Source organism: Cervus elaphus, chromosome 18 (assembly GCF_910594005.1).
Source record: "Cervus elaphus chromosome 18, mCerEla1.1, whole genome shotgun sequence".
NCBI classification, from domain to species: Eukaryota; Metazoa; Chordata; class Mammalia; order Artiodactyla; family Cervidae; genus Cervus; species Cervus elaphus.
Genome location: NC_057832.1, coordinates 47434105 through 47459618, shown reverse-complemented (window position 1 = coordinate 47459618; position 25514 = coordinate 47434105). Strand labels below are relative to the sequence as shown.

At 33.5% G+C, this 25514-nt stretch overlaps 1 protein-coding gene across 8 annotated transcripts in view; it reads right to left on the bottom strand.

Moving 5' to 3' along the window:
- CACNA2D1 (calcium voltage-gated channel auxiliary subunit alpha2delta 1) overlaps positions 1-25514 on the bottom strand; it is a 509130-nt gene that overhangs the window by 65842 nt on the left and 417774 nt on the right. For all 8 annotated transcript variants that reach the window (XM_043871918.1, XM_043871920.1, XM_043871919.1 and 5 more), the window contains exons 12-15: positions 20811-20915; positions 6257-6335; positions 5347-5396; positions 4080-4169 (exon numbers count right to left, since the gene is read on the bottom strand). In XM_043871918.1, the coding sequence (XP_043727853.1) occupies positions 4080-4169; positions 5347-5396; positions 6257-6335; positions 20811-20915 (324 nt within the window). The remainder of the gene's footprint in view (positions 1-4079; positions 4170-5346; positions 5397-6256; positions 6336-20810; positions 20916-25514) is intronic.

Sequence of the window (25514 nt, the reverse complement as noted above, 5' to 3'; positions counted from 1 at the left end):
TTCATGCCCTAAGCCAAAGGCTTCAGGCTAAATCACAGATGTGTAGCAGAGTAATATTGCAAACAGAAAAAACATGGTACTGATAATACATTTCTAGGATATTCTAGAGAAGCATTATGGTGTTAAAAGAAGCAACATTGCTTCTATATGCTCTCCAAAATGAACATTTTGACAAAGTGAAATGATACAGACAGCTGCAATAATCAAATATGAAAGTCCAGTCATGAAGCAGTTTAGTAGAACAAAAATAATCACACAGATTTAATCAGCATGTAGATAATTTCATATGTTACATGAATACACAGAGATTAGCTGGAAAAAACTGATTTTCGGATCAGAGGTTGCATTTTATGATTGTCATCTGCAACAATAATATTCCTGTTACAAATATTTCATGTCAGAACTACATTTTTAACAAAATTACTCTTTAAAATAATTTTAAAGTTATTGTTGAAAATTCTGAATTTACTGAGAAATTATTAGTTAACTTTTTGTGAATAATGACCCCAAATCCAAATCTATTTACTCCTGTTCTAGAAACAGCACAGTCTTATAAAGAAAATGGTTTAGGCTATGGTTTATTATTAATTATACACATGGGAAGCTCAAAAACAGTAGAAACTGAATTAGTGGGAAAGGACAATCATACACTTTCAGCAGAACAAGATAACAAATTATTTGGGACCAAGAAAATTAAGGACATGATGACACATAGTTGGCTGCATGATAGGCATGTTGGCTTTGTATTTAGTATTAAGGAAGAAAATTTGACCATGCAAACATCCTTAGTTGAATATGCAAATTAATATCTGCAACGAAAACTTTCCACCTCAAAAAGTGTCGGATTATAGATAATTTATAAACCTGGTATCCAAAAGACACCAAAATCCATGGATGTTCAAGTCCCTTATATAAACTGGATATTATTTACATATAACTCATGCTCATCCTTCCAGACTTCAGATCATCTCTATATAACTTATAATACCATTTACAATGCAAAAAGGTAAAGTAAAGTAAAGTGGAAGTCGCTCGGTCATGTCTGATTTGTTGCAACCCTATGGACTGTAGCCTACTAGGCTCTTCAGTCCATGAAATTCTCCAGGCAAGAATATTGGAGTGGGCTGCCACTTCCTTCTCCAGGGCATTTTCCTGACCCAGGGATCACACTGGGTCTCCTGTATTGCAGGCAAATTCTTCACCATCTGAGACATCAGGAAAGCCCCTTACAATGCGAATGCCATTTAACAGTTGTAAATACAATGTAAACATTATGTAAACATTATGCCAGTGCCTGGCGAAATCAAGTTTTGCTTTTTAGAACTTTCTGAATTTTTTCCTAAGTATTTTCAATCTGTAATGGTTGTACCTGTAGACACAAGACACAGATATGGAGGACCAACTGTGTATATATTGAGTATACGCACGGTTTTAGGAATGGTAGCGTGGCATAAATAGAAGCAATCTTTTTCTTTGTATCACTTTCACATTTACACATAATACCATAAATTTTTTCTAAGTATGGTAATATGTGTGCCCAAATGAGATACAAGGCTTCTAATATATTAGACAAACATAAACTGCACTCAATTCCAAGGCACTGTGCAAGTTTCTAGAGAACTAAGAAGAGAAATAAAGCAAGATATCAGCTCTCATGGAATTTATTTGATATTTAGTTTTTAGTTTCCAGAGTGTAATTCTTTTCATCTAACATAAAGAATCTTACTTTATCTCCCAAATAAAATGAACCCTCCACAATACTGTCCCAGTCTTGATTCTAGTCTTATCTTCCATTATCTGCAAAAGTGACCGAAGTATCATCCTTTCAATATACATAGCACTTGTCCAATTTTCATACTGCTACTCCTTTCTGTAATTTCTCTACACATCACCAATTGTAGAAACCTTACCTAGACTCATATATTTAGCTAAAATAACACCATATTTTTAACCTTATTCTATCACCAAATATGTGGCCTCTTTCTTCTGATTTTTAGAGTTCTTTTCATTTTTCCCATTATGTTTATTATATTTTGTCTTGCAATGTTTTTATCTTTTTTTAAAAAAATAACTGTGAATCTGACCAGATTATTTTTTGAATGTGCTATGTGCAGAGACTATACACAAGTAATTGGAAATAAAAGATGGGTCATGTTTGAGTCTTAAGTTAGAAGAAAGAATGCACTATGTAGCCACTGACCAGTCAATTAATGTCTCTTTTTGTTCTTTTTTTTTTTTTTTTAACATTTAGTCTCAGCTAGCAGAACAGCAGATTCAGAACCAAAATCGCTTTCTAAAGTCATTTATGCTATCTGCAAGAACCTTACCAACAATGCAGACATGCTGGTTAATGAACTTCTGGTCATAGGAAATACAAGAGGGAATAATTATTGACTCCTCCTATCATACTCTGTCCTGTGATGGATTTGAATGCGTGAAACATTTTGACCACAGCTTCAGATGACCATGTGACCTTAAATAAATATGTGATGTCAAGAAGGAACACTGGACGGTAATTTTAGCAAGGGCTTGAGGTAAGCAAGCTTCATTTTATCATTCTTAGCGTGCAAGGCTGCTGCTAATAGTGCCTGTTTTTCTCCTAAACTTCCTGTATATGTTTATTTTACAAGAACCAAATGATAAGTAATTCTTTCTAAATAGATTGCATTCTGCCCTGTGGGTTCATCACTGTATTCAGGAAAGTAGTATCAGCATATAATTAAACTCCAAGTAGGAAAAGGGGTTACTGAATCAGCATCTATTTTTCAGGGTTTAGTATTTTAAGTCTCTCTGATGTTACACTAGCAAAATTGTTAATTAAGTCTTCTCTAATTAAGTTAAGCATATGAATAAGCCTTATTACTATTTATAACTTTCATATTAGGAAAGGAAAAGTTATACTAAAATATGACTTCTCAATTTCAGCCCTATTGACATTTTGAGCTAAATAAGTCTTTGTTGTGTGTGTGTGTGTGTGTGTGTGTGTGTGTGTGTGTGTGTGTGTGCGCGCGCGCGCGCGTGCATACGAGAGTGTGTTGGGAATGTGTGTGATTCTCTTGTACATTGTGGGAATGTCTAACAGCATCCCTGACACCTATTCATTGGATGCCAATAGCAAACTCTCTCTATCCCAGTCATGATAATCAATAATACCTATAGATATTTCCAAGTGATCTGAGGGGCAAAATTGCCCTCAGTTGAGAAAGAACCACTGCTCTGAAATATGATGGCATGCCTGTACTACAATTCCCACTGTGCAGTGGACAACCTAACATGTTTTTATTTGTTATTTCACATCAGATTGAATCACTTCAATGGGCTATTTCCATAAATATTTGGGGTTGTCTCTAAAGCAAGAAATTATAATATGAAGAGGTGATTAGGTTTTGATTATTCCAGGGTGGGGTAAGGTTTTTGTTTATCTAGTTGCAAGTACTTCTGAGTTTTGTTGAGTCTGGTTTGAGATACGGAGGCTATCTTAAATATGGAGGAGACAGCAGACAGACTCCTGCTAGCTGAAAGTGTGAAAGTGTTAGTTGCTCAGTCATGTCTAAGTCTTTGCGACCCTGTGGAGATTCTCCAGGCAAGAATACTGGAGTGGGTTGTCATGCTCTCCTCCTCCAGGGGATCTCCCCAACCCAGGGACTGAATCTGGGTCTCCTGCATTGCAGGCAGATTCTTTACCATCTGATCTACAAGCTTCTGCTAGCTGAAATCTACTTTAAAAATACTTTCTTCACAATTCTTGTTCAAAATCTACTAATTTATGTGACTTGAGGATTTTTATTTTTACATAAAACTTCACAAAGTTACTAGAATGATCTTAAATTCAAGATTCGGGGTTTGAAACTCTGTATCCTCAATGACAACTAAAAAACAACACTTTACATCTCTGGTTTTCTATTGCACACAAGTCTAGATTTTTAAGTAAATTATGTAAATTCTAGCAAAGAAGGTTGTGATAGAAGGAATTCTGAAAGGGATTCATGAAGAGAAAAAGAGAAATGGAAGCTACAGACAAACAGAAGTCAGCCGTGTGCTTTTGTTGTAACAGTCTTTGGTTAAACAGCCTAGCTTACCAGTGCGTCCAGGTATACATTTGTCCACTGGACTTGCTTAGCTTTGTCTCCAGCTAAAACCATTGGTCTTCCCAGAACATCCAAATATTCCTATATATAAACACATTAAAAAATTTAAGTGGTTGATAAGTAGGAATGCAGTGCTAAGAAAAAAAAAAACTCCACAGAGAAAAATTTACCTAGAGGTAAAAATGAAGATGGAATTAAAATTATTAAGAGTGTTAAGCATATAATCATTCAGTTTCTACTTTGGGTACTCCATAAATGGTATGTCTGCATACTCAGAATTAACAATATTTGACTTGTATTATTTATACAATGTATCTACCCCAGTTTTTCTTTTTTTTCTCCTAACAAAACATTCTCTTTCTGAGGTACAGCCAAGGATAAGTGAAATAAGTTCCCTGTGAATTGTTTTATGTTAATCTAAACTATTTAAGGCTCTGTGATTTACTGGATGGAACTGCACAAATTTGAAATAATAAAGCAGCCACATACTTGTTTTCATATCACAGATTGTTTGGCTGAAATTCAAAACTACATTTAAACATATCAAAAATAAATGAAATACTGTGCCAAAACTAGACATCAGGCTTGAATGCAGCTGCTGTTTCATTTCAAAACTCAACATATTCAGTATTCATTTCCACAAAAGCCATGTTATTTGCGCTAAATTTTGACTTGGTCTATTTTGTAGACTTTCAGTTATGTTTAAAACTGAATAAATGATTTTAAATAGCATATTATGAATATTTAAAGATAATATATATTTAAATTAACTTATTGGTTCTATCTACCTATTTAACAAGTATGTTTTCAACTGAATGGCTGTAGAAAAACCATCTCCTTGTTGTAAGTTGAAAATAATTATTGTTTAATTTTCTGTGTTGAACCTATAATTTGGGGAAACTCAGTTAAATGATTTGCCATAGAAACAAGTTGAAATTATATGATGAGATTGTTGGTACATTGATTTTATTTATTTTCTATGATGTTTTTAAAATAGGAGAAGACAAACATAATTATACATCTTTGTCTGAGTTTCAGATATTTAAAAACACTTGGAATTTTAGTGAAATAAAAACCAATACATTACCATGATACTCATTATTTTATTACAAATGTAATAGTATGAATTATTTATTCATGTAATACTATCAATTACTCATTCATTTTCACTTATTTTCTTCATATTGAGCATATTTAAAGGAGCAGAGAAATATCTTAGTTTGAAAAAACACTTCAAACAAGTTTTAAATAACCATACCTGAGTATTGATTCTTATTGCTCCAATGGAAGGAATTTCATAGTAATAACCTGAAATATACACACATATACACAACAGATTTATATGTTTACATATTATGATATAATAAAAAACACAGAACTATTTTATGGCTTTCTAGGAGAAACTGAGTACTTCTAATTCAGAAAATACTAAATTATCAATACCACTGATCAGTTTGAAAAATGTATGATTAATGTAAACTCATAGCAAGTACACAAGCTTTATCAGAAACTTCACTACATTTCTCATATTGTATAAAATAAATGTCATTTTTCTAGAAAGCAGTAGAAAATCTATTATCATCAAAAATTGTTTTCATTGGAAAAATAATTAAAAGTATACAATGATGGGTATCTAACAATTTTATATTATATAAAATATCTGCCAAAATATAACTTTCAGAATAAATCTAGGCTCTTTCTATTGTCATGTGTCATTTTTCAAATAATATTTTTTTCTGAGAATAAATGAAATATAGATTCACTATACAAAGTCTGAATTATCTAGGAATGCATAACACATATAAAAAAATAATGCAGCCACTCAGAAAAAAAGTACATATAATGTTATACTTTCTTATATCTAAGTTTTACACAACTCAGATATTATCTGATTCTTAATTCTTCATGCAAATTATATTTGATCAGAATCATTAGTATAATTCAATAAAATACAACACTATAATGTCAAAGTAACACTATAATGTAATGTAACATCGAAGCCAAAGTTTGTGTGTTTTCTCTAGAGAAAATATCTTCTGCATCTTATTCTTGCCTCACTTTAAAAATGAGTTACAAATTTAGAGTATTTTAAATGATAATATGTAGAAGTGATAACTACTAAATTCATCTTCTTATAATAAAATGTGGTCATTAAACAGACTTGTTACCTTTATTTTCACAGGCCATCCATTGAATAGGTCCTCTGTCATAATTATGTTGACCAACTGAAAATGTGAATACACGGACCTGATGAATTTAAAAATGGGTATCCGGTTAGGCTGCATAAAATTTAATTGAAAGGCAAAACAAAAGAGCTAAAATAAAAGATAAATAAAGCATGTTTTTCAGTTATTTAATGTGACAAGAAAATTGAGGCCACTAAATCACTTAGGAAGGCACCAGAGAGAAACCACATAATCTACTCTAAACATAGACTTTGGTTACTAAATTTAAGTTAGTACTTGGGTGCTCTGCATCATACCCCGACTCTGTGGCAGGATCGTGACTAAGGTTTCATCAGCAGAAATGGCATCTTTTAGATTCAACCCAACATCAGCTGTCTCACCTGGTTAAAACATATTATTCACATATCTAGTCACTGCAAAAAAAAATCCTACTTAATAGGGACAAGGCTACAAAAATCTATATAGAAAGGAGGTCACTCTATGTTTAGTTGCTTAGAACATTATACTTAATGATAGTTTCACTACTTTTCACATCATGAAAATATTTAATATGCACATGCATGAGTATGATGTTAGTCATATGACTTACTTTCTATAAAAGATGATTGTAACACATAAATAAATATTTTAAGCTCTGAGCATTTTTAAAAAGAATTAAAATATTGACTGCTTCTATATGCAAATATTTTAAAATGTAATTGTGATACTGTTCAATTATTGTAATTTATATATTCATTGGAAGGTGCTGAATTTAAATAGTATAGAAGTATAGAAAATAAATTCAATGAGGTCAACAACTATTTAATAAAACGGTTACTTGACTTACACTGATTTTTACCAAGTTAGTAATCAGAGTAAACCAATACTCTAAGTTCAACAGTTTAGCTTTTTCTAAAGATAAACATGCAGAAAAGCACTTTTCCATGAATTCATGGTCTGGTTTGAACTATGTTAAGAGCTTTTCCCTAATTCATGTCGATTGACTGTTTGAATTGACATTTTCTAATTGTTTCATCTGTTTCATCTTTCGCACTGACTGCAGAGCACAAATCTCAAGAGATTCCACATCTGGTCTCTGTTCTTTCGCTGGTCTTGGCCACACAGAGATCACATCATAACAACCCTTGCCCCAGAAAGTACACTGGGGAGGTTGTTGTTTCACTTGTAAAGTTTCACTCAAGCCACTCGTCCAGGTTTGCCTTGGCTAGTTATGCAAGAAGCCATTTGGTGAACACATCAGAGTTTTAATCACCCCAAACTGTAAAGACAGGTGACTGGTTCTAGCTTAACAGAAGTTGGTGACACCTACCCTTCTCTCCCTTAATCCTTCAAAATACAAAAATCTAGTTTCATTTCCTAAAATCTTCAATTGGTCATTTTGGGGGATATGCATTTTAGTGGAGTGTTATTACTTAACAGAGTTAAAATTACTCCTAAATGGATTATTTTCATGAATGGGTTGGCCACCCTACTGATAATTCAATTTAATTGCCATACCTTAAAAAAATGTCATGTGAATTCAGGACACGGAAACAATTCAGATGTTCTAGAAAGTACCTGGGGATCACTTTCATGATTAACATTTGAAAGCATGTCTCAAATGTTCAATTTAAAGCACTGCTTTGTCTGTTGTTTCTCTTACCACAACAGTATTCCAATAAAATGGTTTCCATAAGGTACTTTTCAGTACAAGGACATAAATGAATAAGACTAAATGAATTATTATTACATATCTACATCCCTAGAAATCAAGCATTTCTAATAACATAGAGGCTAGACATACATAGACCTACACCATGTGATTATTTTGACTGATGTTATTCAAACAGTCCAAATAAACACTATCATTATCATTAAGTAAAATGCTCTAAGCAACTAAAGGTAGAGTGACCTCCTTTCTATATAGATTTTTGTAACACAGGCAAAAAACATACTAGTCAAAAAACAACAACAAAACATATTGCTTGATTTGTTTTACTACAGAAGTTTTGCCTGACCCTAATTGTTGGCCTACATGGAAACCTCAGTTGTTGATCAAATTAAAGAATTTAGAATCATAGCTGGGTGTCAAAGTGTACATTGTCATAATTAATTATAATTTAATAAAAGCTTAATACACACTTTTTTTTTTTACGTTTTCTTCTCTATCTTTATTCATTTATCATATAGGTCCTTCCTTGGCTATTTGAATATAGGATGCATTAACTGATTTGAAAAGACCCTGATGCTGGGAAAGATTGAGGGCAGGTGGAGAAGGGGACAATACAGGATGAGACGGTTGGATGGCATCACTGACTCAATGGACATGAGTTTGGGTAAACTCCGGGAGTTGGTGATGGACAGGGAGGCCTGGCCTGCTGTGGTTCATGGGGTCGCAAAGAGTCGGACACGACTGAGCAACTGAACTGAACTGATTGAATCATTCCTGTATCATGAATGCATAATTTTTAACTCACTTTGCAAATCTGCCTTATGATAGATGTTTTTAAAGATATTTTTCTGAAAATATCCTCCCAATGGTTACTAAAATCTTAAAAATTACAAATTCAACCTTTCTACAGTTTCAGCAACTGGCTTGCCATTACAATAGTTACAAAATCTTGCTAGTATATCTAAAAACTTACTTTTTCTCTTGGTAGATATACATACATGTATATGTGTGTATACATACATACATGCAAGCATGTTACACATGCATGTTACACAAAACATGCATGTAGTTAATGATTTTATAGATTATCTTAGAATTTTCTAAAATGACTTGATAAATATATATATTTAAGATAAGTTTAACATAAATCAAATATAAATTTTTAATTCTTTCTATGACAAAGAAAAAGTCTACATTAACATTACTTCAGTTTCAAATCAAACATAAAATCAAATATAAAAAGTTCAATATAAATTTTTAATTCTTTCTATGACAATGAAAAGATCCACGTGAATATAATACTTCAATCCCAGGTGCTGTACCCATGCTGACTTTTGTCTTTGCTTTAAATATTTGAACTAATTATGTAATAAGATTTTAACTAGATTGATTTCATAATCAGGTGTGATATTCAACATTTCATAGTACATATATACAATGAATTGATGAAGTTTAAAAAATGATTTTTGAACCCTAACTTTCCACTTGGGAGTGTTACTTTCGTTTCTCCTATTCCACGCTATATGACTGCCACCCTGTGGAAGAGTTAATGAACTGACTCCAGTGCCAAGTTCACAGAGATGGTTGCTGTCCCCTCAGTCTGATGTTTTTCACTTCTTTGAGCGTACCATTCTTCTTTAGCTATAAATTTGGAGAAATAAGATAATAAAGTGTTTCCTTGAAATAGGCACAATTTAGAGATTAAGGTAAACTACATTCTCAAAGATGTGAATTTTTAGAGGTCTTTTCTTTTTAGTGTATTTATGTGGTCTTACAGAAAAACAAATAAAATGACATTAAAAAACAACAACAAAAACAACAAAACCTCGAAACACTTAATGTGCAGTCACACAAGCTAAATATCTCATCTAAAGTCTCCATTAAGTAAATTACTTTAAATCAGGCCTCCATTAAAGCAAAGCCAACTTTTGCAGAGAAAAAATTCCTTTACTTATGCCTAGTAGTACATTTATAATCACAACACTAGATCCACAGAACAAGTACATACTGAAGACTCATTGTTGTAAGTGTAATATTCCTAGAAAATTTGCTAAATGATCCTGAACTGGTTGATGTTAGATAGGCCATGTTTTACAATGTTCACTTCTGTGAGGGTCATATATGAAACATATATAGCTATAGATGGCTTTGAAAAATATTTTTTCACATTGCTGGAGTCCAGGTCTCTAACAGAAATGATATGGGAAGTTAGAAATTGAATAAACATTGGACTGCATTAAAACAGTTTCAGGATTGCACTATTATATCTATTAAAGTACTTTATATAGATATGAAAATAAATATTTATTAAATGAAAAAAAAATGAATAGCTAAATGAGTGGTCTTAATGTTTTCCCAGAGGGATATAAGACACACTTTGATATCATCTGATATATAAATTAGTTCATTATAACAGAGTAGAGCCAAAACCAGAGTGATAGAAGCCTTGCATTCATAACCATGGGTTGTTTCTTTATACTTATATCATGGTAAATTTGTAATCTCTTTTTTGTTGTTACATAGTCTTTTTAATGGAGATGAGAAAATTTCTTCAGGCAAGTTAAAGTATCTATACTACACATATTATTTATATGCTGTATTATTCCTAGAAAATAAAAAAAAATTATTGACTCATGTTTAGTTATATAAGAATATTCACAATAGAAATTGGAATTTGAGAGCATATTTAATATAATTAAACTAAAAATTAGTCTCTATTATTAGTTGCAAATTTATATAATTTGGCCTTCACTTGGTTCAAAAATCATTTTTTCTCTGAACAGAAAATTATAATTCCAACATGTAAATCTGAATTATAATTTACATATTAAGCCTGGCCTATTTGACCAGAGAAAACTTTTAATTACCAGCAAATTGGGTTACTGATTTGCTTCTTAAAATATACTACTGATGTATCCTTTAGTTCTAGACTTCTGTTACTCTGCTTTTTATTTTGTCTTGTTTGTTGAAGACAAAAATACTTGTCTTCAATTAAGATTTTTCCAAAACCACAGGGTCAACCTATTTTAAAAGTCATAGGAATTTCTTGTTTCCCAGCAGAACCCAGTTACTGGAAACTGTCACCTCAACAATTATCAGTTACCCAGAGTTCAAGTTTAATTTACAATAGGCAAATCTCCAAGGAATAATGGAAATGAGACTATGAAGAAAGAAAGCCAATAAAACTAAAATAAAAACATCAGCTATCGAATCATGTTAGAAAAATGATGTCAGAAACGGGTTTTATTAATTTACGTGTGTACTAAAATTTTTGGCAATAAGCCTATAAAAACACTAGATTGGACTGAATATTTTAGAAGAAAATTCTACAGTCGTTTTCATAATTCACAAGAATACCAGGATCCACAGCGTTTAAAATAACACACATCTCTAAGTTTATAGCATTATGAAATAAATAAAAGTGTCCAAATGTACCTTTCACACTTAATTTATTTTATAAAGCCCAGTGATCTGAAAGGTTCTTGCAAGTCTGCAAAGATTTGATGGCTTAGTTTAATCCATTTTAGCCTCTTAAAGCTGTGAGAAGCATGTTCCTTAGTGGTGAAGTCTTGCTATCCGGCTAGAAGGAAGGATCCTGGGTGGGCAAATGATGACTGGCATGGCCCCAAGGCTGCCCTGGAGAGAGAGATACACGACTAGCCAGCACACTCCACATGAGGTTATGAAATTTGGACTGCAGAACATTTAAATGATTGATTTTGCCACTTAGTAGCTGTGTAGCTTTCAGCAAGCTCGTTAACTTCTCAAATTTTGGTTTTCTTATTTCCAAAATGGGGATGATGTTGATGGTGATAAAAACCTTTTTATCATATGGCTATTACAACTGTGAATGAAGTGATACATGAAAAGCTTTTGTCTTATATGGAAAATTATAAGCACAATAAATATTAGCTACAGTAATAAGGATGACATGATGATGATGATGACTACAATGTCTTCTATAGTCAAACTATCAGAATTCAGTGAGGTAACATTTTCCATTTTCATGCCTCAAAAAGAACTTAATTTGAAACAATACCTTCCCAGAGGGGCAAATTTGGTTTGCTTTACTGCATTTAAGAATAAACTCCATATAGGGCCCAGGTTGGATGCATGAGACAAGTGCTCGGGCCTGGTGCACTGGGAAGACCCAAAGGGATCAGGTCGAGAGGGAGGTGGGAGGGGGAATACATGTAAATCCATGGCTGATTCATGTCAATGTATGGCAAAAACCACTACAATATTCTAATTAGCCTCCAACTAATAAAAATAAATGGAAGCAAAAAAAAAAAAAAAAGAATAAACTCCAAAGAAAAAGATACTGTCTAAATGCCGTGTGTCCATATAAGATATGCCTGTATGGAATTTCCCAGGGCCTGACAAAGGAATGAATTTAGTAAGTGACTAGTGAGTTTGTTTAAGTAAATCACACCAAGCAACTTTAAAAAGGAAAACGAAATGCAGTAGTTTTTGCTTACATGATCTTAAAGGACCTAGCTGATATCTCTCTTACATGTCTTTCATGTCGGTACATAACATAGATACATGCCCTTGGGATTATGTTGGTGTTTAAAAATGTTAACAATTACAATGAATCATCCTTGTATATTAAGATTATAAGGGAGCAAGTTCAGGTTCCCCTTCTATCTGCATGCACTGACAGGATTGGATAACAGAGGAAAAAGCTATGGACACATTTCATTTCTAAGCAATTTAGCTCTGCAGAGACTATTGTCAGCTGAGAGGTCACAACATAAGTGATATACTTATTTCAGATGTTCCTCTTGGGTAATGCTAAATACTTCACTGACTCTAATAATGAGAATACTCATGAAAAACTATGTGTTGGACTGATTAGTATGAAAGGAGAGGTGGCATCAATACAATCATTTTTTTATATGAACTTAAGTCCCCCTAATTCTTACAATGACCTATGCAAGGGTGGAACATTAATTTTACTCTACATTCTACTTTTGCCTTCTCATACTGTTTATGGGGTTCAAAGAATGTTCAAACTACCGCACAACTGCACTCATTTCACCTGCTAGCAAAGTAATGTTCAGTCCTCCAAAGCTAGGCTTCAGCAGTAAGTGAACCGAGAACTTCCAGATGTACAAGATGGATTCAGAAAAGGCAGAGGAAACAGAGATCAAATTGCAACATCCATGGAGTCATAGAAAAACCTAGAGAATTCCAGAAAAATATTTACTTCTGCTTCATTGACTATGCTAATGTCTTTGACTGTGGATCACAACGAACTGTAGAAAATTCTTAAAGAGATGGGAATACCAGACCACCTTACCTGCCTCCGAAGAAACCTGTATGCAGGTCAACAAGAACCAGACATGGAACAATAGACTGGTTCAAAATTAGGAAAGAAGTATGTCAAGGCTGTATATTGTCACCCTGCTTATTTAAATTCTATACAGAGTACATCATGCGAAACGCTGGGCTGAATGAAGCACAAGCTGGAATCAAGATGGTCGGGAGAAATAGCAATAACCTCAGATATAAAGATGACATCACCCTTATGGCAGAAAGCAAAGAAGAGCTAAAGAGCCTCTTAATGAAAATGAAAGAGGAAAGTGAAAAAGCTGGCTTGAAATTCAACTAAGATGATGGCATCCGGTCTCATCACTTCTTGGAAAATAGGGAAACTATAGAAACAGTGACAGACTTTATTTTCTTGGGCTCCAAAATCACTGCAGATGTTGACTGTAGCCATAAAATTAAAAGACACTTGCTCCTTAGAGGAAAAGCCATGACAAACCTAGCAGCATATTAACAAAAAGACATTACTTTCCCAACAAAGGTCCATCTAGTCAAAGCCTGGTTTTTTCAGCAGTCATGTATGGATGTGAGAGTTGGACCATAAGAAAGGCTGAGTGCCAAAGAACTGATGCTTTCAAATTATGGTTTTGAAGACTCTTGAGAATTCATTGGACTGCAAGGAGATCAAACCAGTAAATCCTAAAGGAAATAAACCCCAAATATTATTCATTGGAAAGGCTGATGCTGAAACTGAAGCTCCAATACTTTGGCCACCCTGCTGAGAAGAGCCAACTCATTGGAAAAGCCCCTGATGCTGGGAAAGATTGAAGGCAGGAGGAGATGGGGATGACAGAGGACGAGATGATTGGATGGCATCACTGACTCAATGGAAATGAGTTTGAGCAAGCTCCAGGAGATGGTGAAGGACGGGGAAACCTGGCACACTGCAGTCCGTGGGGTTTCGTAGAGTCGGACACAACTCAGCAACTGAACAACAGCAACAATAACATTCCACTTGTAAGGAAAAAATATAATTTTAAACTATTTTCTTGTAAAAGATCAAAGCTATTCGGTATCATATATGAATGTTTTACAGTTTACTATAGGAGATTATTTATTGTATATTTACATTTATTCATTTATGTTGGGCATCTTCAGTCATTACTCAGCAACCACTGTGCATCAAGCCCTTCTTAGCCTCTAAGGAGTCAATGGTAGGTTTACAAGCTGATACAACCCCTACCTCTTGGAGCTTTTAACAGAAGAGAGTTCAAGATAACGTAAATAAGTACATAAAAAATAATAAAAATGGTAATCTGGGAGGAAGAAAACAAAGAGGAAAGATGGTACTGAAATAGAGAATAATGGGGACCACTCTAGAAATTCTGAGCAGGGAAGATCTCTGTGTGGAGCTAGAGCTTTCAGTCCAAGAAGACAGCCTCAGGAAAAGCAGAGCAAGAATGCCCTTCCTGGTATTGTGATTTCACATCAACAAAAGGCAATCCCAATTTTAGGTGGCACAATTCTACCTAGAAATTATTTCAAGTGTATTTGTGGCACTCTATGGCCTATGTCATGTAAAATACTTTCTGTTTAATGTAATACTTATTCTCACATTTCAATGGATTTGTTCTAGCCATCAAATTAAGGACTCTGTAAAATGTATGGAAGTAATAATACTCAGACCCAAAGAAAATGTTCCTTAGTTTAGGCAATGAATTATCAATACTAATTTCATTCTAAGAACACAAATGTAAACAAATCTGTCAGAGAAGGACACCTCACACATGCACATGACATGAATTTTAAGTTGATCATCTATTGGCAGGGCCAATATTACTTATAATTACTGTTTTTAGTGACACCTTAACTCCAGCACAAGTAATATATTTGGCTTTTATGAACACAGCTATTGTTGCCATTCTAAAACTGAAAATCCTTTGGAAACGGTTGAATGTACCAAATTACATGAAAATTTTTAAAAGCAGTGCATTTCTAAACAGTATTAAATATTCTACAAGTCTGAATTTCTTCTATTATCAGAGGTTTGAACATTCCTTCGAAAGGCTTCATTCTTGCCTGATGGAGAAGCTAGGCAGAGACTACCAAGAAGGCAATGTATTATTTTCCCATGAATTATTTTTCCTACCATATGTTGAAAAAGTAGTTGATGATTTTCACTTTTACTGTATAAAACACATATACAGATTTAGCCATTTGTGACTTGCTTTAGATTTTTGTAGGTTATAGATTATTTCTCTTCTGGATCTGACAAAAGACTGCCAATCATTTTTGAAAGAATCTAAAAAATAAAGCATCCACTGTCAGACAATTATAACTTTTTAGCTATGCATTCTTTATTTTACAAAATTATTCCACATCTATCATATGCGTTTTTATTGGTTCTTCTTATTCAGTTTACTAGCTATTTTGAAATGTTCATTTTATGGATTTTTGAATGTCTTTTTATTTTTGATTAATTCTGAGAAGTAACCTAAGAATCCAAGAACTATTTTATAGCTGGCTAGACAATCTTAAGTGTATACTGCTAACCAATCTCTTTGCTAATCTACAGAAAATTAAATATCTTTACTTTCGCTAGACCTGGGAATTATCTTTCAACTCTGTATCTGGTGTCAGTTTCCTTTGTTCATGTGTTTGGAATCTATGATAGAGTTCATTTTGGTTTTGGCACCATTTATAAGGCAGTCTCATACACATGGTTGAGCCCTAAGGAATGGCAGAGTTGCAGGTAAAGATTAGAAAGTGAATAATTTTAATGTGGAACAGCTGTGTGAGGAGATTAACATGGACTCAGTTTTAAGCTGTACCTATCTATAATCAGGTAGATTAATTCCCAAGAGTAATACATTTCAAAAGAACCCAAACATTTTGTTCTAATTCTCAAACCTTTTGGCCTCATTAAATTGTGCTCTGTATCTGCAAACTCATTCATCAGCTCTCTGGGTGGACCTCATCACACCTATCTGGGTTGTTCTGAATGATTTCTAATGTCATCTGGATGACAAATGGGTTTAAATGAAGCATTCAGTCACATTCATGCCAAGCAAGAGGCCTGGGGAGAAAGTAGGATTCAAAAAGAGGTTTTCAGATATTTTTTTTTCTTTAAAAGCTCTCCAAATTCTGTGACTTTGCAATTTCGATATTTTTAAGCTACAAGTGAATGTCTATCTTAAGGGGCATGTTTTAAAGTAAAATTATAGTTGAATATAGAATTTTACATATTGAAAGTTTTTATTTTACTATCAAATTTCAGTTTTACACATTGGCCATTTGAAAGAAAATGTAGCTAGTTAAGTTCTGAGTTGATAAATTTATTGCATAATAAATATGAATTTTGCAGGTAAATAACTGGTCATACACATCCTTAGATGACACAGATAGACAAGGATCTTCCATGCATCCACATGTCTGAGGGTGGCAAACCTCTCACACTGGGTGGATGAGTGGAAGGTAGAGAAGTCAGAATAAGCAGGGGAAGTGAGAAAGGGTTTGACAGTTTATCCCAAACCATTTGAAGACATATTAAAGATGGTGGGAAAATCTCTCTTACACACACTAGTTGCATATATACACCCATGGCATAAACAGTTAATTGTGAAATGTTGTCTTGACAAAATACAAACACATTAAAAAACATAAGTGACTTAAAAATTGTCTGCTATCATCACTGCTAGTGGATAAAAACATGCAAATACCAAGACACAAATTTTTTGTCTAACATAGTTTTCCACATTAGAAAATTTAAACAGCCATTGAACTTGGAAGCAGAGTGCAATGAAATGTGGCATAACAATGCTTTCAGAAATACAATTCCTAATTGTCTAATTCAGAAATCTGTGCTCTGGATCTCTCAATCCCTCCTCTTTCAAGGATCTCCATAGAAAAGGGAGTCCTGTTACACTGTTGGTGGGAATGCAAACTAGTACAGCCACTATGGAGAACAGTGTGGAGATTCCTTAAAAAACTGGAAATAGAACTGCCATATGACCCAGCAATCCCACTGCTGGGCATACACACCGAGGAAACCAGAACTGAAAGAGACATGTGTACCCCAATGTTCATTGCAGCACTGTTTATAACAGCCAGGACATGGAAGCAACCTAGATGTCCATCAGCAGACAAATGGATAGGGAAGCTGTGGTATATATACACCATGGAATATTTCTCAGCCATTAAAGAGAATACATTTGAATCAGTTCTAATGAGGTGGATGAAATTGGAGCCTATTATACAGAGTGAAGTAAGCCAGAAAGAAAAACACCAATACAGGATACTAATGCATATGTATGGAATTTAGAAAGACAGTAACAATAACCCTGTATGAGAGACAGCAAAAGAGACACAGATGTATAGAACAGTCTTTTGGACTCTGTGGGAGAGGGCGAGGGTGGGATGATATGGGAGAATGGCATTGAAACATGAAAATTATCATATGTGAAACAAATAGCCAGTCCAGGTTCAATGCATGATACAGGGTGCTCAGGGCTGGTGCACTGGGATGACCCAGAGGGATGGGATGGGGAGGGAGGTGGGCGGGGGGTTCAGGATGGGGAACACATGTACACCCATGGCGGATTCAAGTCAATGTATAGCAAAAACCAATACAATGTTGTAAAGTAAAAAAAAAAAAAAAAAAAAAAGATCTCCATCAATTATCCTTTCTCTGTTTTGTATCTATAAGCTTTCTCTGTCTGGATATCCCTTTACTAACCTTAAGTTAAAATAATGACTTAGCTCTTCCACTGTTAAAAAAAAATGTATGCATGCACACATATGTGTGCAAAACTTCACCCAGAGTTGACTGTCTTAATTTTTCCTAATATTTCTTAGCAAATTTGCAAATATTTTAGAAAAAAATTAGTTTATATTCAGATTTCTATTTCCTCATTCCTTGATCACTTTTTAACCACTTGTCAGTGGTCAAAATTTACTCATAGCACTTTACATAAGAGAGCTAAGCCAAAGTTCCACACATGGTCCCTTGTTTCTAGAGATATGATTGACAGAACCAATGTCCATTTAAAACAGATATAAATGTGTGTTCATATACCTGTGTATGTAAATATGTATACATGTATAAGAGTGTGTATCACAGAACTTTGCTACAGCCCCTAAATTAGACTCCCATTAAAAAAAATGTAGTTTCTAATTCTAAGGATATCTTAATTTTTCTTAGCTAACTATACATTTATTTTAAAAATCATAGAAAGCACTGCCTACGTACTTTTCAAAGTTTCTTTGGAACTCACAGAAATTCTATGTCCTTAGGAGAAGTGTGTGTCCTTACAGCAGAGAGATATTATTAATAGGCAAACAGCAAGATTGTTAAGTAAGATTAGATTCATCAGTTTTAAATAGTGAATGTGATATGAATCATTTCTTATGTGGTTTAGAATGTCACAAAATGACTTTGTTTAAAACATGGAGTTCCTATAAAAGGTGAAGGAGATGAGAAGCAGTGTTTCAAGATAGTAATATTTAGATTGGACATTTTTTGGATATACACATAGAAAAATGGCTTTCAACTAGTAAATTTTTCACTTATTCAATCAACTAGACAATTCGTGAAAATGGAGGGTACGATACAGTTGTTTTCCTTATGACATAAAATCTCTTTTATGGAAAAAAAGAAAATTATGATATGCCTCCAAGACATGTTATTGTATCATTTCTGCATGCAAAAAGAGTTTTTGGAGAGGAAAAAAATAAATAACAAGTTTATTATTTTTCTCTTTTTATACATTTAAATTCTTTTATTTAAACTTGTTAAACTTTTTTCTACTTGAAATTAAAATATATCTCTGGCACAGATTGCAATACAGAATGCAATATTCATTACCATATTTCAGAAACTCTTCCAAATATTCAGAGGTGAATGATAATTCTGCTTGTTAGTTTGGATGATATCAAAATCAAAGAAAAGATGATTTAACTAAATTATATTCATTAAAAAATGAAAAGCACTGGGGCTGCTACTTATGCACCTCTATCATAATAAAAAATACTTAAACTTATGACTAGAAGATGTTAAAAAGACCTTTCCAAATTATCAGTGTATGATTAATTAGAAGAATACTGAAGTAAATATTAATAGAAATGAATTTAGATTAAATTTATTTTATTACATTTGAATTCTTCAAAACATGGTAATTGTATATCACTGAGAATATTTAAATAAGTGAAATATTCCTTAACCCAGATTATTTTTTATGATTATGAATTTGTTCTATAACAGAAATCATGCTTCCAACTTTTGTTAGACACTTTCAAGTTTTATTTATTGCCATGTATGGAGAACTAACTCTGATTTTGTGCTTCTCGTAGGATGCTGAGAGTTCATAGGTAAACAACACAAAGGCCTAGTCACGTGGGACCTTGTCATCCAGAGGGTGAACAGGGAAAAGAGCTCATGGGTAGCCTAAGTGTGAAGAGACTTGGGGGGCTCAGACACCGCACTACGGGGTCAGAGCACACGCAGGTGAACCACCGTCAAGTGGGAGGAAAGGAGGACAGGGTCATCCTCCCAGCGGTGGTGACTGCCCTGAATTCTGAACAATGAGTAGTAGCTACTAAATAAAGTAAGAAATGTACATCATATCTTAATGCATCTGTATTTTCCCATTACTTTTCATTCTAATGATATTTCTGAAACAAATATGCACAGTAGCAAGATACCACTCGAAACATTTATAGCCTATTAACAGTTCAGTCCATTTATCAACTTTTTCAAAAGGAATGGCTCTTCTATATAAGCAAAGTCACCAGATGTTTAAAAAAACTTAACCCTCACATTAAGCTTATGTCATGTGACATTATACTTTAATAGCATATGCAGTATCAAAGAGCTGAGTATTAAAACATTTTGTAAACAATTCAAAGTTATACATATGTATGTTGTCAACTCTTTGAAAGTACTGGTATTTTTGAAGTGTTTCAAAAATTTTCATCAATACTCTACCCTATTATCCACAGTATTTTGCCTGCCAATATACATATAACTTATGTATATTTACCTAAATGTATTATATTTTTCCTTTTTTTAATCCTTCACACACACATAAAACAATTCATTAGCATTAATGATGCGTCAATGATGAAAGTTCTAATTAAAAGCAAAGTTGATAGGCATTTTACCCTGAAGGGTCCCTTGTGAAGTATATAATTTCTGTTGAAGTTCTGAAAGCATAAGACGTAAGCTATAATTTTTCATTACTTATTTATGGATCCTTGGCATTTTAGGAAATTAAGTTGAGAATCATTGTCCTCTTAAAAATATGGAGAGTATCAGAAAATTACAATAAGCTGACAAGTAGGAGTGGTAAACAATCAATGAAACAAATATATTCTATACAGCCTCTATATAGGTTCAAAGTACTTTATTAATGAATTAGTCGTAAAGTACTTGTGAATTTCACAAAAGATATTTAACATTAAATTCAGTGATCGGCATATAATCCATGAGCTGTATGGCTTTATAATCAGCACACTAATGTTTTAACCAAAAACACCTTCCCTCACCACTCTTGCCATACTCTCTTAAAACCACCTAAATTAATATTAAATTTAAGATATCAGAAAAATTACACTCACCTTTTTGTCTTTGTTGTATTTGGTAAATATCTCCTGAGCTCTCTCTTCTCCTCCATCCGTGAACAACATAATAATCTTATTGCAGTTGGCTCTAGACACATTATACTGTAAAACGTATCAATAAAATTATATATCATTCATAGTAAAAGGGAGGGAGTATAGAAACAAAATGGAAAGAGTGTGCAGTTTGCAAGTGATGACTGAAGTATCTGCCCAACAGTCAATTCTAAGAACAGGTTCCTAGATCAAGCCAGGCCTGTGCCTGCCTACATAGGGCTCTGCCTCATTTTAAACACCCACCCCTCTCCCTTTCTTTGGGTATCTGATCAAATGTTAGATACCTAACCTTTGAGGACTTTCCTGACAACTGCATTGCAAATTGCAATCTGCCCTCCCAAGCTGTATTCTTCTTTACAGCATTTCACATTTGTTTACATGCACTATATAATTTGTTTGATTTTTGTTTGTGACTTCCCCCAATAGAATATTAAGTGCCAAAAGGGTATAAAGTTTTGTCTTTTTTGTTCAATAGCTTCCTTGTCTGAACAAATGCCTAATACATAATAACCTCTCAGGGGTTAATTAACACATGGGTTTTAAAGTGATTAATGGACATGGTATCAATTCTATACCTCTATAATATATACCGGAACAAAAAATAAGATTAATAAAACATACATATCCTTTCATATATATTTTCAATCCATTTACAAATATTTGTTCCTCTCTTTACTCCTCCTTCCTCCTACTTTATTCAGTTTACATTTCTGAAATTGTAATGCTGATCCCAACACACAGTGCTCTTTCATATTTTGGTAAATGTTGACAGCTATTTCCAGGATATTGTCTTATCTGCTCTCAACCTGTCACATATATTCTAATTCTGAAAGGCTCAATTCCAATGTTAAATCCTCTCTTATATTTTTTTAAGGTCCCTCAAAGAGCTGGATTTAGGAAAACAATGGATTAGCATCAAAGGCCACATGAAATATACAAAGCTGAGCTTCTTTGAGGCCTGAAATTATAATCTCAGCCTTCCTAATGTTGTAAAATATGTTTGCAAAATTGCTGAGAATAAAAAAAAAATCACACTATTTTATGACTGCTCAGCTTCTTTGAAAATGTCAGCCCTCTAGTTCAGTGATATTTAAAGGTGATAAAATCTGAAGCTAATTTGTAATTTTGTCCCTCTAATGGCCCCACTAAAAAATGTAAGAAGAAATATCTGAAATTCTAATAATATATTTTATTTAACTCAGTCATTCAAAAATAGTCAATTCAACATCAAAATACTATAAAAATTGAGAAAATAAATATTTTTTCTTTCATAGTAAATTCTAAAATATCAGTGTATTCTTATAACACATTTCACTTCAGACTATGCACATTTCAAGCACTCAACACCCACATGTGATTATAGTTATCATACTGGACAACACAGTCTAAAAATCACTAATTCTCCAATAGTGTTTGAATTTATTGAAGGTCCTTATTTCTATTTTTCAAAAAAGGTAAATCACATTTCCTGTTGGAAAAGTTAATGAGGACAACATGTTGTTTTAACTGATGAAAAAAATCCTGTTTCATATATTCTAACTACACTGAGTAGGCCATTAGCCCAGTGGCAGTTAAAGCTTTTAACTCAGCACTGTGAAAACTCAAGTATTGACTAATACTATTTATCACATTCAAAAACCATTCTTATCTTGGAAGGTAATTATCTGAAAATCTGACCATAAAATAGTTACATATTTTATCATCAAAATACTTTTGTGAAAGGTGTTGAAATCCTTGAATCTAAAACTAAATTCTCTGATGACTTATCTTTTCTATCTGCATATGGAAAATGGGCAAAATAATATTTACTTAAAAGACCGTCTCAAAAAGTGACAGTTTTTAGCACAGGACTTGGTTTCATTTTTTTAAATAGTGGGGGTATTATTATTATTATTATTATGGAATATAAATATCAAAGTTAGCATACTGCATCTTGTTGATCATTTTTAGTACACTCACAAAAGGAGAAATGAAGAAATGTTTTGTTTTCAACATTTTTTCTCTAAGTAGACTTCTCAGGACTTGTGGTAGAATAGAGTCTACCTCAGCAAATTCTCACTGGATTTGCAACTATCTAAAGAATCACACTGTCACAACAATTATACAAAATTGGCTTGGAAGGAATTAAGGTAAGGAAAAACTTGATTATGTCAATAAAAATACAATGGCTAGGGTTGGTAATTTATTTTTTTTTTTTTAATTTATTTTTTTTTAATTTTTTTTTTTATTAGTTGGAGGCTAATTTCTTCACAACATTTCAGTGGGTTTTGTCATACATTGATATGAATCAGCCATAGATGGTAATTTACTTTAGTGTGGTATTTCATAGCACACTTTGCTGTATCTCTGTAGCTATGCAGCACAGCATCTATTATATATGCACTCAAAATTTTTTTGAAAAATCCATCTCATATATTTGTCAATATTTTATGAAATGCTAACTGAAGGCTAATTCAAATCAATGTCTGATTCTGTTGGACACTTGATTCAGGGATCTTAAGGGTAAACCATGCCAGGACAAACAAGACAAGGAATGGTATTGTGTGTAAGAAAAAGACAAAACATGCTTCAGCTCAACAAGGCATGCTGTGCATTTGGGAAAATTATTTTTAAATGAAGAATTGCAATACCTAAGGGACATGTGGAAAGCAAAACATATGAGATTTACTACAGGAATAACTGAGGACATGTTAAAAATCATTTACAACTTACAAAGGCAGTAGGAGAGGTCAATAGAAGTTAGACCATATTTTATAAGTAACTAATAATGAACGTGGGAGTTAACCTGGCCCCTCTATTGTAACTGCCTCTGAAGTAGAACATCAGGCTTGAGACTTCTGCTCATCATTTCACAACAAAAACTTGAATATGAGGGAATGAGTGAGGCCAATTGACAACACTAAGAATAATTAAAATGCCAAGATCTAGAAAACTTGATTATTGACTCAAGAGAAAAAGAAGTTATGAAAAGACCTCACATTCCTTTACTGCAGAAAGGATATATCCTATTCTAGTAATCATCTGTGCTTGCATTTCAAAAGTTTTGAGTTTTCATTTTTATTAATGCACATACATCATTTAATAATCACATGAATTTTACCAAAGATAATTTCCCCTGAAAACTGCAGTGCTGAATTTCTTTGCTTTTCTACTATTTACTTGCTTATCTAATTGTACCTAAGAAAAATATTACTTCAAACTCCAAATAATTGAAAATTCTACCCTCCCATTCCTTTAATGTAGACTCCTGAGCCACCCTCCCCCTTATTTTCCAGTTCAGAGAACTTGGAGTCACCCCCACTCCCTTCTCAGCAGCCCCTCCTACCATCCAATAGTTACCAGGTCACTCACCTTAACATCACTTCCAATCCAACACCAGGATTTCTACAATAGCTTCTTAACTTAGAACACTCATCAGACCATATCATTCTCCTACCACACGTTCCATTTGCTCTTACATACCTCACTTAAGGATAGCTCATGGCCTTTCCATTCCCATCATTTCTCCTCTACTGCTTATGACCCAGCCATGCCAACAAACCTGCAATTCTTTCAAAGTGCACAACCCCTCATGCTTCTGTGCTTTTTAATCTCTGGTGATCTTTTAATCTGAAATGATTTCCCACTCCCCATATCAACTACCTAGACTCTACTCATTCTTCAAAATCCCATTTTCAAGGAAAAGCAACAACTTTCTGACTTCTTTGGGTAGGCTGAGCCACTTCCCCGAGATACTCTCAGCAAACACACTATGAATACCCTGTAACAGCACCACATGTTATATGAGAAACGATGACTGAGCAAGTTATGCTCGACTTTCTTGAGAGCAAATGGTCTTTCTTGTTTATTTCTACAATTTCATCAATGTGCTATGACAGGAAATTGTGAGGCATTGGGTAAATATTGTCTGAATGAACAAATGAATGAGTCATCATCCAATCAGAGACCTTGAAAACTGTTTAGAAGATATACGTAGGAAATGACAAAATCAAATTTGCAGAAAAGACTAAATATAAGAGCTTATTCAATGACTTAGCAAATTTGATAGGAATTATAAGCTGATTCTCTACCAGCCTCATGCTATTTATGTATTAATTCTTCACCAACCCAATAACTACACACCCATGTGGTTGGCTATATCTGCAGATTCTATGGACATTCCTTCTACAACCCCAGTGAGGGAACCAAGGCTGAGAGCGGTTAAATCCATATTCTCAACCACGGCAATAATATTGCTTTATCAGAGACATAAATCTGAATGATAGCTCCTGCTTTCAAACAGTTCAAAATGAAACAGACAACATGGCCATTTGAAAAGATTAGTCTGCAGTATGAGATTCATGTTATAATATTGTTATGATATGGGGTAGGGAATAGGTGTGGAGAGCATAAAACACTAACTATAGACACCAATGACTCATTCAAAGGAACATTCACTTTGGAAGGAATCTCTCCTCTGAGATTTATCCTTCTGTCCACTTTGATGTTTACCATTTGGACCTTTCTATACATTTAGGAACAACCTAAAGACTCAAAACCTGATGTTTAAAACTAAAATATTTCATCAGAAACCATTTGATGATGAAAAGCAAAAGTTTCCAAATAAATATAGTACTAATCGAGATGAGAACAAATAAATAATATTCT